At 43.4% G+C, this 12,760-nt stretch overlaps 1 protein-coding gene across 1 annotated transcript in view; it reads left to right on the forward strand.

Annotated features, from left to right (window-relative positions):
- The window catches only part of LOC126105574 (glutamate-gated chloride channel-like), a 114,301-nt gene extending 102,769 nt beyond the window's left edge, over positions 1-11,532 (forward strand). The window contains exon 7 of the mRNA XM_049912343.1: positions 11,301-11,532. Within this exon, the coding sequence (XP_049768300.1) occupies positions 11,301-11,532 (232 nt within the window). The remainder of the gene's footprint in view (positions 1-11,300) is intronic.
- The last annotated feature ends 1,228 nt before the right edge of the window (positions 11,533-12,760 follow it).

Consider the following 12,760-nt stretch of genomic DNA (forward strand, 5'->3'; position numbering starts at 1 on the left):
TCTCAGACAAGTGACTTAACTACGTGCATGCCAATAAAAATAATAAAATTTACCTTAATATAGATGGTTGACTTAATTACATTGTTGATTTTTCATTATATTAACAATTATTCATTTGTTCATCATCGTCTCATTCCATGGTATCATTTAGCTCTACGGCTGATCACAATTATTATTCAGTTCCATATCATAACATTTTACAATTTGTTCTGCATTGTGACTTTAACAACTACCAACTATATACTTCGCTGTATCAGTGACAGACTACAACTACACAGTAGCTGTGAGCGATTGCAACTGCGGCAGAGACTGCTCTGACCTGCGACTCTATTGCAGCTCTCTTTTGACAGGGGAAATATATTTTATGCCTCTGGCAGCGCCTGTGATATGTCGTTTTAGCAAGTGAACAATACATAAAGATTACATTTGCTCCTGCAGGGTGGTGAACCCCTTACACTGTTTTTGCAGAGTTTGAAACGCTATCACTCGATTTAAAGGAAACTGGAACACTTATTGTTTTCCGTTATCGGTACCTAGCTTTTTTGTTGGGGATTCACTGGAAAAATCGCCGCAATAAAGGACCTAGCATTATGTATTAGTGGGAACCATTAGCAAAATAATCACTGGACTCAAATTACGAGCACAAAAGGAGACAACTCAATTATTTTTATATGCTGAAAAGCACGGATACATCACGCCTGCCATCCTGCTCTGTTTCAGGACATCGATGGCGTTCGCATGTGACATGGATTTCCGCCGATATCCGATGGACACACAGACCTGCACTATCTCTATGCAGAGCTGTAAGTATGTAATGGGAAACAACGCCAGAGTGTGTGTGGACGTGAGTTAATTTGAGTGTATAGGTGCCACGGTGACCTGCGAATGGTGCGGAACAGTTACACAGGGTAGTTCTAAATTGGTGTCCATAAATGTAGAGATGTGTTCCTGACACCGAAAAATGAAAATAAGTCCACAAGTACCTGCGTCCAAAAACCATTCGTTATGGAGTTACATGGGTTGTTGCTGATGTTGCATGCGATAAGATTAACGACGTACATTTAAAAAAACTGCTCGAAATGATGCTTCGATTCCTGCCCTGAGCCTGCGTTCCAAGCCTTGCCGTACGCCGTTGAAAACTCTTGGAGTGCGTCATATGTCATCAAATCCATCTGCGTACGCTCCCTCACAACGTCCACGTTAGGTACTGGACCTGAATGCATCAACTATTACAAATTTCCTGAAAGGTAAAAATTCATTGGATTCAAATATGGAGATCGGGTGGGCCACCCTTCAACCAACTCATCGATTTTACAACTGATTATTGAGATACTGGCGAACGTTCAGATTAAACTGAGGTGGATAGCTATGGCGCTTAAAACACGTCTAGATGTACAGTTATGTACCTCGTCTTTAAGCGTCTTTGGTTTGTCTGCCCAGCAAGAAATTTTGTGAGGAAACAGGGACCATTAAGATGACCTAGAATGATTCCACACCACGTGATGCTGTTGAACAGAAGAAAACCAGTCGAATTAAAAACAAATGCCAAAAACAAACGTGAAGAAGAATATAAGTAAAATTGCACGTCTCAAGTGCGTTGCGTACTCAGAGGTCAGTTCAAGCAATACCTTTCGTAACTCACTAACGAAGGATTTTTGAACCCATGTCCATATTACGAGTACATTTTTGTAATTCTTTTGGTGTCGACAATACATTGCTATATTTATGTATATCAATTAATAAACATTTTGTAGATAATGTTTCCTCGTCATTAACTATATCCTTTTCATCAAAATGCTCCAGTGTGTGTGTGTGTGTGTGTGTGTGTGTGTGTGTGTGTAATTCTTTAAAGTTAATGGATAATTACCCTGTAGCAGTAATACCACATTTATTATAACAACTAAACCATATCTAAAAATGAGACGACTACATAGGACTAAAGAAAGCACAACATGGGTTAAAAAATATTGTAAAATTCTAAGTCGGTCGTTAAAGTTGCTCTGAACTTCTACAGTGACTAAGACTCCAACAGCCAAAACCAAATGATTAATAAGTAATTACTGGTAGAGCTTGTTTTTTCTGGGACTAATTTCTAGCATCGTTTCAGCATAATCGATTCCTCAGGTTGCCAGCCGTTTCTCACCATTTCTTTGTCATCAGTCTTCTGTAGGTCCACTATGACCTCGTCTATTTTGTCGCCTCTTCATCTTAGAGTACCACTTAACAACCAACGTCCACAACTATTTGTTGGATATATTCCAGTCTTCGTCTTTTCTTACTGTGTTTGCTCCCCACGGAATCCTGTAGTCCAGTGATCGTCAATCTAAGGCCCAAGGGCCGCATGCGGCTGGAGTCAGGTAATAGTACACCCCGCGGTTCTCAGCCTATTTTATAATAATATGCTTCTAGCAACTAGCAGCAGAATCCCAAAAAGGTCAAATAAAGTTAAAAGTTAGTTAAGAGTGTATTTTTCTTGTTCAGTAACAGGCAAAAATGTTTACAGAGACAGTAATATGTGCTTAATTTTAATTGATGTTGGTGAATTCGATCTTGAGCTTACGTGAGGAGCTAAGTGGTACACTATGTGATCAAAAGTATCTGGATACGCCCAGAAACCTCTTTTTTTCATATTAGGTGCATTGTGCTACCACCTACTGCCAGGTATTCCATGTCAGCGACCTCAGTAGTTATTAGAAATTGTGAGAGAGCAGAATGGGGCGCTCCGCAGAACTCACGGACCTCGAACGTGGTCGGGTGATTGGGTGTCACTTGTGTTATACGTCTGTATGCGAGATTTCCACACTCCTAAACATCCTTAGGTCCACTGTTTCTGATGTGATGGTGAAGTGAAAACGTGAAGGGGCACGTACAGCATAAATGTGTACAGGCCGACCTCGTCTGTTGACTCACAGAGAACGCCGACAGTTGAAGAGGGTCGTAAGGTGCAATAGGCAGACATCTATCCAGACCATCACACAGCAATTCCAAACTGCATCAGGGTCCACTGAAAGTGCTGTGACTGTTAGGCGGGAGTTGAGAAAACTTGGATTTCACGGTGGAGCAGCTGCTCATAAGCCAGACATCACGTCGGTAAATGCCAAACGACGCCTCGCTTGGTGTAGGGAGCGTAAACATTGGACGATTGAACAGTACGAAAACGTTGTGTGGAGTGACGAATCACGGTAAACAATGTGGCGATCTGATGGCAGGGTGTGGGTATGGCGAATTCCCGGTGAACCCCATCTGCCAGTGTGTGTGGTGCCAACAGTAAAATTAGGAGGCGGTGATGTAATGGTGTGGTCGTGTTTTTCATGGATGGGGCTTGCACCCCTTGTTGTTTTAAGTGGCACTGTCACAGCACAGGCCTACATTGATGTTTTAAGCACCTTGCTTCCCACTGTTGAAGAGCAATTCGAGGATGGCGATTGCATCTTTCAACACGATCGAGAACCTATTCATAATACACGGCCTGAGGCGGAGTGGTAACACGACAATAATATCCCTGTAATGGACTGGGGTGCACAGAGTCCTGATATAAATTCTATAGAACCCCTTTGTGATGTTTTGGAACACCGACTTCGTGCCAGGTCTCACCGGCCGACATCGATACCTCTCCTCAGTATAGCACTCCGTGAAGAATGGGTTGCCATTCCCCAAGAAACCTTCCAGCACCTGATTAAAAGTATGCCTGTGGGAGTGGAAGCTGTCATCAAGGCTAAGGGTGGGCCAACACCATACTGAATTCCTGCATTACCGATGGAGGGCACCAAGAACTAGTAAGTCATTTTCAGCCAGGCGTCCAGATACTTTTGATGACGTAGTGTATGTAGCGTGGTCACAGCAGGGTTAACAAGAACGATACTGGGAATATTTCATTATTGGTCTTCCAATGCTGCCAACTCACGAGCGCGCGCAGGTATCACCGCTCAACTGATCAGCTGTTGTGGTATAAATGGCAAATGGTAGTAACATGGATTCGTGAATGCGCGTTATACAAGCGGTCATATTGAAATGTGATACTTGTTTGTAACAAGTAATATGAAATCAAGATTGTTGTAATACAATGCAATGAGTACAAGAAAAATGACATTCAAAACATTTAATAAACATTTGTCATCATGTCTCATACTGCAATTAGTGTTACTAATTAAATACCTTACTTGTTGTTGTTTTTGTTGTTGTAGTCTTCAATCCGAAGATGGTTTGATGCATCTCTCAACGTGTCTCACTTGTATCGAAATACATAAGCTTTTTTTTCTTATTTTTCAATAGCAATGTTTAGATAACGTCTATTGGCCTAAAATGCAGTTCCTTGTTATTTATTTCCGTTTGATAGCATCTTCTCCGGATTACTAATTCCGACATAGCGTCCGATCTTGAAAAGTGGCCACACCACTTATCGGGAAAAGTGGTCGAGTTGTTCACCTCAGTAAAAATACTACAGATCGGAATGACTTATACGTTCTTTTATAAACGCAAAGCTATCATCCGCCATTCTATCTAAAAAATGGTTCAAATGGCTCTGAGCACTATGGGACTTAACTGCTTAGGTCACCAGTCCCCTAGAACTTAGAACTACTTAAACCTAACTAACCTAAGGACATCACACACAGCCATGCCCGAGGCAGGATTCGAACCTGCGACCGTAGCGGTCGCGCGGTTCCAGACTGTAGCGCCTAGAACCGCTCGGCCACTCCGGCCGGCGCCATACTATCTCATTGTGACAATTTTGAATTGATAAAGTTGCACTATTTAAAGCCGACTTTGTTCTGTTATATTTGACATAATACAGAAGTTGGATCCATAGTGGTGTGCTGCAGTCGCTTTGTTTTCTTTCAGACAGTAAGGCGTGGAGATGCCCAGAAGCCGGCCGCGGTGGCCGATCGGTTCTAGGCGCTTCAGTCCGGAACCGCGCGACTGCTACGGTTGCAGGTTCGAATCCTGCCTCGGGCATAGATGTGTGTGATGTCCTTAGGTTAGTTAGGTTTAAGTAGTTCTAAGTTCTAGGGCACTGATGACCTCAGATATTAAGTCCCATAGTGCTCAGAGACATTTTTTGATGCCCAGAAAACGTGCCCGGTAATCAGAACAATAAACATGGGATCCTGCTGTGATGGTATTAGCCACATTCCCCGCCTAGGTACGAAAAATTGACCACTCTTTGAGCCTTCAGAAGAATACATGTAGTTCCAATATATTATACACTTTTCACTTAAAATATGTGGTGTCATACCTTACAATATTTAGATTCAAAATGTTTAAGTGATAATCTTCTATAAGAAACCATAGTTTAAGAAAGCTGGCATTCCCTTTTAGTGGCCACTACACATACACACCCGCCCACCCACCTTCCGATGTGATCAGAGGTGTCGTTACCCTACAGTGTCAATATTGACTCTTAAGCAGAGACGTTTGATAATCACTGCTATTGTCTGATGTCTAAACACATATACTGTTTTTGTGTTACTTCTGATAGTCCATTCCCCATATATTCCATTCCTCGACGATTCTGCGGGGAACTACTTCGTTCCTTATTAGTCTATTAAATTTTCAGCACTCTTCTATAACATCACATCTTAGACACTTCGATTCTCTTATTTCCCGGCTTTACCCCACTCCATGACTCTCTTCCATACAGTGACGTGCTCCAAATGTATATTCTCACACTCTTCTTCCCAAATTAAAGCATATTTTTGATTCCAGCAAGGGATGCTTTCTTCGCCTGTGCTAGATCTACATCGTTCGTCATGTGTTATTTTGCAACCAAACCAGCTGATTCCTTCACATGTCCTACTACGTGATTCTCAATTTTTATGTCAAGTTTATCGCTAATCTTATTTGTGCTACTCCTCAGTAGTTTCGTTTTTCTTTGGTTTGATCTGAACCCATATTCTATGCTCACTGGAGCGTTCCTTCCATTCAGTAGGTACAGTGTCACTGAGCACAGGAATGACATCAGCGAATCTTACCATTGATATCTTTTGAACTTCAATTTTCCTTCTATTTCCGTTATTGGTTCTTCGGTGCACAGGTTTAGTAACAATTTTTAATCCGAGCACTTTTTCTTTGGTCTTCTGTTCTTACTATTCTCTCTTGCTTGTCATACATGTCATATATTATCCGTCTTTCGCTATAACTATTTTTCTGAGAACTGCAAACATCTTTTTATAGGTCCACCAATTCTATGAAAGTCTATTGATTTTTCTATTGCCTTGCTTTCATTACTAAGTGTAATGTCAGAGTTGCCTCTGGATACTTGACCTTACCTAAGCGAAATTAATAGTCATCTAAAAGGAGTTCGTTCTTTTGTGTATTATTCTTATCAGCAACTTTGGTGCACTGATTGTGCGATAGTTCTCTCATTTGCCTTGCTTTGCTCTCTTTGAGATTGTATGAATAATTATCTACCGAAAGTTCGATGCTATATCTTCATTCTCATGGATTCAACACATTAGCTTGAATAACATTGTGATCACTACTTGCTCTAGCTAGTTTAGAAATCCCGAAGGACTTTCATCTGTTTATTCTGCCTTCTTTGATAGCATGTCTTCCAAAGCAGTGTCGAACGCTGACTGTAATACGTGCACACTATTTGATTTTAACACTTTGACCACAGAATGAGTGTTTCTACTTCAGTAGTTTCGCTAACGTATTTTAATATGTCATGTACGCTGGCACAAATAAAAACATGTATAAGTGTTGCACTTTTTCGTGTGGACTTATTACGGACGCCAACACATGTTACGTATCCCTCAATTTGATGTGTTAAACATAACAATCTGGAAGCATAACAATTTTTATTGGATGTAACTTGTGCCGAAGAGATCGACATTTAATAATTTCCGAATAGTGATTTCTTTTTAATTCCAAAATAAAAAAACAACACAGAAAAATAAGTTCCTTTAACATATTTACTACAACTTTGGACCGATACATAAAATAAGACTTTTAGTGCTGGATCGCTCATAAGTTCCACATCAATACACATTTCTTCCTGTGCCACGTCGCAGAGGTCCTCAATATAGTTTTTCACCTATCCGCTTTCTGCTGTCGCTAATAAGATATTAATTAGTAACGTAGTACGATCCACTTATCTTTCTTATGGTCGAAATAATTTATTCCGTTTTAGTTACTAACCAGTTCACAAAAATTTTTCTTAAATAACCTCAGAATTCATAATAAACACAGGGTAAAAAAACACACTATTTATCCAATGATTGAAACAAAATTTAGCTAGCATTAAACTTGTTATTTTAATGATATATTATTAGATGGACCTGATTAAATAATTCATAATAGGATGGCGCTTACTTGCTATAGCATATTATGTTCGGCGCTGGCATCGCCATTTAGTAGTTTTCCGCCATACAACGACTTTAAACAGCACTTTTATTTAGCAATTCTTGTTGTTATGCGTCATTTATTTACGCTTAAAGTTGTAAATACATTTCAAATTATCCGATGAGCAGTGTTCTTGATTCATTGTTCCATTTTAAAGCAACGTGGTACTGCACTTACTGTAATATTACAGAAACGAACATTATATTTCTTTTACCCTCCGTCATAACCTCTACATATTCCGCGACAATTGGCTTATTTCCTAAACGGTTTCAAATACAACAGCTGTGCTGTTACCTCATTAGATTTATTTATTTTTTGATCCAAGGTCACAACGACGTAGGAGTTTGATGGTAATACAATTGAAAGTCAATAGTATTTCAAGATAAAAACAGTCTTGGTTCCAAAGTTATTTAATAGCAATGACGCATTTCACCCTTTTGGGACACCATCAAATTGTGTAAAAGTAGCTGAATACATAACCTGTCAGACATATATAGTAGAAAATGGACATAACAGTAAGTAATATGTAATCCATCCGTCATAAAAACATATAAAACCCGAAATGGACCAAGAATATGCCAGTTAACTCCGCCATAGCAGTACAAAATAGGAATACGCTTACAAAAGTAAACGCATTATGAGCCACACACAGCGCAATGTCCGTTTTCAATTTTGTACTGCTATGGCAGAGTCAGCTGTTGTGCTCAAAGTTCACTTAGCATTTTATGTGTTTTAATGATGGGTGGATTACACATCCAGCTACTGTTGCGTCCATTTTCCATTTTATATGGATGTTTGACGGATGGGTCATATACCAAGCGACTTTTATATGATGATGCCCCCAAATTGTAAAACACGTCACTGATATAACGTAACTTTGCAACCAAGACTATTTTTATTCTGAAGTAATTCGGAACTGGTTGCTGTAGCACCTTGTCACAATGGAATGGAAAATTTTTACATGAAAATCAGTAGATAAAAATATACATACACACAGAATATATATGCTTTATGGGAATAGGACAGATGGTTCACAAATTTGTTTGTCTAACAGTTATCTTGAGTTACACGGTATTAGTGAGCAATATTGGTATAATAGTTCATAGTGAAGCAGTATTTGAATCTACATCTACATCCATACTGCGCAAGCCACGTGACGGTGTGTGGCGGAGGGTACCTTGAGTACCTCTATCAGTTCTCCCTTCTATTCCAGTCTCGTATTGTTCGTGGAAAGAAGGATTGTCGGTATGCTTCTTTGTGGGCTCTAATCTCTCTGATTTTATCCCCATGATCTCTTCGCGAGATATACGTAGGAGGGAACAATATACTGCTTGACTCCTCGATGAAGGTATGTTCTCGAAAGTTCAACAAAAGCCCGTACCGAGCTACTGAGCGTCTCTTTGCAGATTCTTCCACTGGAGTTTATCTATCATCTCCGTAACGCTTTCGGGATTACTAGATGATCCTATAACGAAGCGCGCTGCTCTCCGTTGGATCTTCTCTATCTCTTCTATCAACCCTATCTGGGACAGATCCCACACGGGTGAGCAGTATTCAAGCAGTGGGTGAACACGTGTACTGTAACCTACTTCCTTTGTTTTCGGACTGCATTTCCTTAGGATCCTTCCAATGAATCTCAGTCTGGCATCTGCTTTACCGACGATTAATTTTATATGATCGTTCCATTTTAAATCACTTCTAATGCCTACTCCCAGATAGTTTATGGAATTAACTGCTTCCAGTTGCTGACCTGCTGTTTTGTAGCTAAATGATAAAGGATCTTTCTTTCTATGTATTCGCAGCACATTACACTTGTCTACATTGAGATTCAATTGCCATTCCCTGCACCATGCGTCAATTCGTTGCACATCCTACTGCAATTGTTACAACCTCTCCATATAATACAGCATCATACGCAAAAAGCCTCACTGAACTTCCGATGTTATCCACAATGTCATTTATATACACTCCTGGAAATTGAAAAAAGAACACCGTGAATTCATTGTCCCAGGAAGGGGAAACTTTATTGACACATTCCTGGGGTCAGATACATCACATGATCACACTGACAGAACCACAGGCACATAGACACAGGCAACAGAGCATGCACAATGTCGGCACTAGTACAGTGTATATCCACCTTTCACAGCAATGCAGGCTGCTATTCTCCCATGGAGACGATCGTAGAGATGCTGGATGTAGTCCTGTGGAACGGCTTGCCATGCCATTTCCACCTGGCGCCTCAGTTGGACCAGCGTTCGTGCTGGACGTGCAGACCGCGTGAGACGACGCTTCATCCAGTCCCAAACATGCTCAATGGGGGACAGATCCGGAGATCTTGCTGGCCAGGGTAGTTGATGGGTGGCACGGGATACATGCGGACGTGCATTGTCCTGTTGGAACAGCAAGTTCCCTTGCCGGTCTAGGAATGGTAGAACGATGGGTTCGATGACGGTTTGGATGTACCGTGCACTATTCAGTGTCCCCTCGACGATCACCAGTGGTGTACGGCCAGTGTAGGAGATCGCTCCCCACACCATGATGCCGGGTGTTGGCCCTGTGTGCCTCGGTCGTATGCAGTCCTGATTGTGGCGCTCACCTGCCCGGCGCCAAACACGCATACGACCATCATTGGCACCAAGGCAGAAGCGACTCTCATCGCTGAAGACGACACGTCTCCATTCGTCCCTCCATTCACGCCTGTCGCGACACCACTGGAGGCGGGCTGCACGATGTTGGGGCGTGAGCGGAAGACGGCCTAACGGTGTGCGGGACCGTAGCCCAGCTTCATGGAGACGGTTGCGAATGGTCCTCGCCGATACCCCAGGAGCAACAGCGTCCCTAATTTGCTGGGAAGTGGCGGTGCGGTCCCCTACGGCACTGCGTAGGATCCTACGGTCTTGGCGTGCATCCGTGCGTCGCTGCGGTCCGGTCCCAGGTCGACGGGCACGTGCACCTTCCGCCGACCACTGGCGACAACATCGATGTACTGTGGAGACCTCACGCCCCATGTGTTGAGCAATTCGGCGGTACGTCCACCCGGCCTCCCGCATGCCCACTATACGCCCTCGCTCAAAGTCCGTCAACTGCACATACGGTTCACGTCCACGCTGTCGCGGCATGCTACCAGTGTTAAAGACTGCGATGGAGCTCCGTATGCCACGGCAAACCGGCTGACACTGACGGCGGCGGTGCACAAATGCTGCGCAGCTAGCGCCATTCGACGGCCAACACCGCGGTTCCTGGTGTGTCCGCTGTGCCGTGCGTGTGATCATTGCTTGTACAGCCCTCTCGCAGTGTCCGGAGCAAGTATGGTGGGTCTGACACACCGGTGTCAATGTGTTCTTTTTTCCATTTCCAGGAGTGTATATTGTGAATGGCAAAGGTCCTACGACACTCCACTGCGGCACACCTGAAATCACTCTTACTTCGGAAGACTTCTCTCCATTGAGAATGACATGCTGCGTTCTGTTATCTAGGAACTCTTCAATCCAATCACACAATCGGTCTGATAGTCCATATGCTCCTACTTTGTTCATTAAACGACTGTGGGGAACTGTATCCAACGCCTTGCGGAAGTCAAGAAACACGGCATCGTTGGGCCCTTAAGCATTCATTTATAGAAAACATCATCAACTTCCTAAACATAAGATAGAACAATAAAAAACCAATTTTTCTGTATATCTTAATCAAGGATGAAGCGAGAAAGACCCTAACTCACTTGCTAAAAAAGATAGAATGTAAGACCAATATAAAGTGGTACACTTTGTGAAATAATAGGAGAAGAACAACAACAACATCTGGTAAATATTGGGTACGTTCGGAGTAGATGAGAAACTTCTCAAGTGGTCAGGTTGGCTGCAATAGGCCAGTGAGAATGCGGTGTCGGTCAGCGCATTTTGAAACGTGAGTCGTAAACGCTAGTGTTGGCTGTATTTGGTGCAGAGAAACCACTGTAGCTGCGCTGAGATGTTGTGTGCGTTGCTGGCAGACGGGTACACGGAGGAGGACCTGCGGCTGTCGTGGAGCGACCGTGACGAGGTGCACTTCGTGAAGCAGCACAGCTCCGCCGGGCTGTTCTCCATCGCCAGCTTGCAGGCCGCCGACTGCACCGCCAGGGCGCGCGGAGGTGAGTCAGCGTCCACTCCACTGCTCTGCTCTGGCGTGGCCGTCGTCTGCAGCATCGCCTGACTTATATCCCATTTTTAACCAGCCAAGATGTATACAGGGATTATTAACGGCTACAACTGTCTAATGCATAGCGACACATCGGTAAGAGTTCCAGACAATGTGAAAGAAAGTTGGATTTTTTAATAAACTTTATAACTAGCACGATGGACAACATCGAAGTGATTATCGATTTGACGCCGCGCATGCTGAAGTACACTATATGATCTAAAGTATCCGAATGCCACTACGCAGTGCGGAATTGACAACTACATCCATGCTCAAAAATTAAGGACAATGCTGATACATGGTGAAACAACGCTCTAGTGAGCTATTTGCGGTTTTACCTCAGGGTATGACCATGCGGTGCATTTGACCTGCGGTCGTCGCACGGTAGCGCTGGCAATAGTCCACATGCGCAGAGGTGTGTTGGTGCATGTCAGAATACGGTGCAGCGAGTAAGTGTGCAGACGTTTTCAGACGTTCTAATAGTGACCGTGTGTTGAAAGTGGCTCAAAGAACACATATTGCCGGCCGGTGTGGCCGTGCGGTTCTAGGCGCTTCAGTCTGGAACCGCGTGACCGCTACGGTCGCAGGTTCGAATCCTGCCTCGGGCATGGATGTGTGTGATGTCCTTAGGTTAGTTAGGTTTAATTAGTTCTAAGTTCTAGGCGACTGATGACCTCAGAAGTTAAGTCGCATAGTGCTCAGAGCCATTTGAACCACATATTGATAACGTTATGAGGGGTAGAATACTAGGGCGACTGGAGGCTGGTCAAACACAGCAGGTCGTAGCACGAGTCCTCCGTGCGCCACAAAGTGTGATCTCAGGATTATGGCAACGATTCCAGCAGCCAGGAACCGTTTGCAGGCGCTATAGTACGGGACGTCCCCACTGTACAAGACCACAAATGGTTCAAATGGCTCTGAGCACTATGCGACTTAACTTCTGAGGTCATCAGTCGCCTGGAACTTAGAACTAATTAAACCTAACTAACCTAAGGATATCACACACATCCATGCCCGTACAACACCACAAGAACACTGATATCTTACCATCAGTGCCCGCAGACGGCCACGGAGTACTGCAGGTAGCCTTGCTCGGCACCTTACCGCAGCCACTGGAACAGTTGTCTCGAGACACACAGTCTGCAGACGACTGAACAGACATGGTTTATTCTCCCGGGGACCTGCAAGGTGCATTCCGGTGCATTCCACTGATCACTGGTCACAGGAGAGCCCGTAAGGCCTG

Source organism: Schistocerca cancellata, chromosome 1 (assembly GCF_023864275.1).
Source record: "Schistocerca cancellata isolate TAMUIC-IGC-003103 chromosome 1, iqSchCanc2.1, whole genome shotgun sequence".
NCBI lineage: Eukaryota > Metazoa > Arthropoda > Insecta > Orthoptera > Acrididae > Schistocerca > Schistocerca cancellata.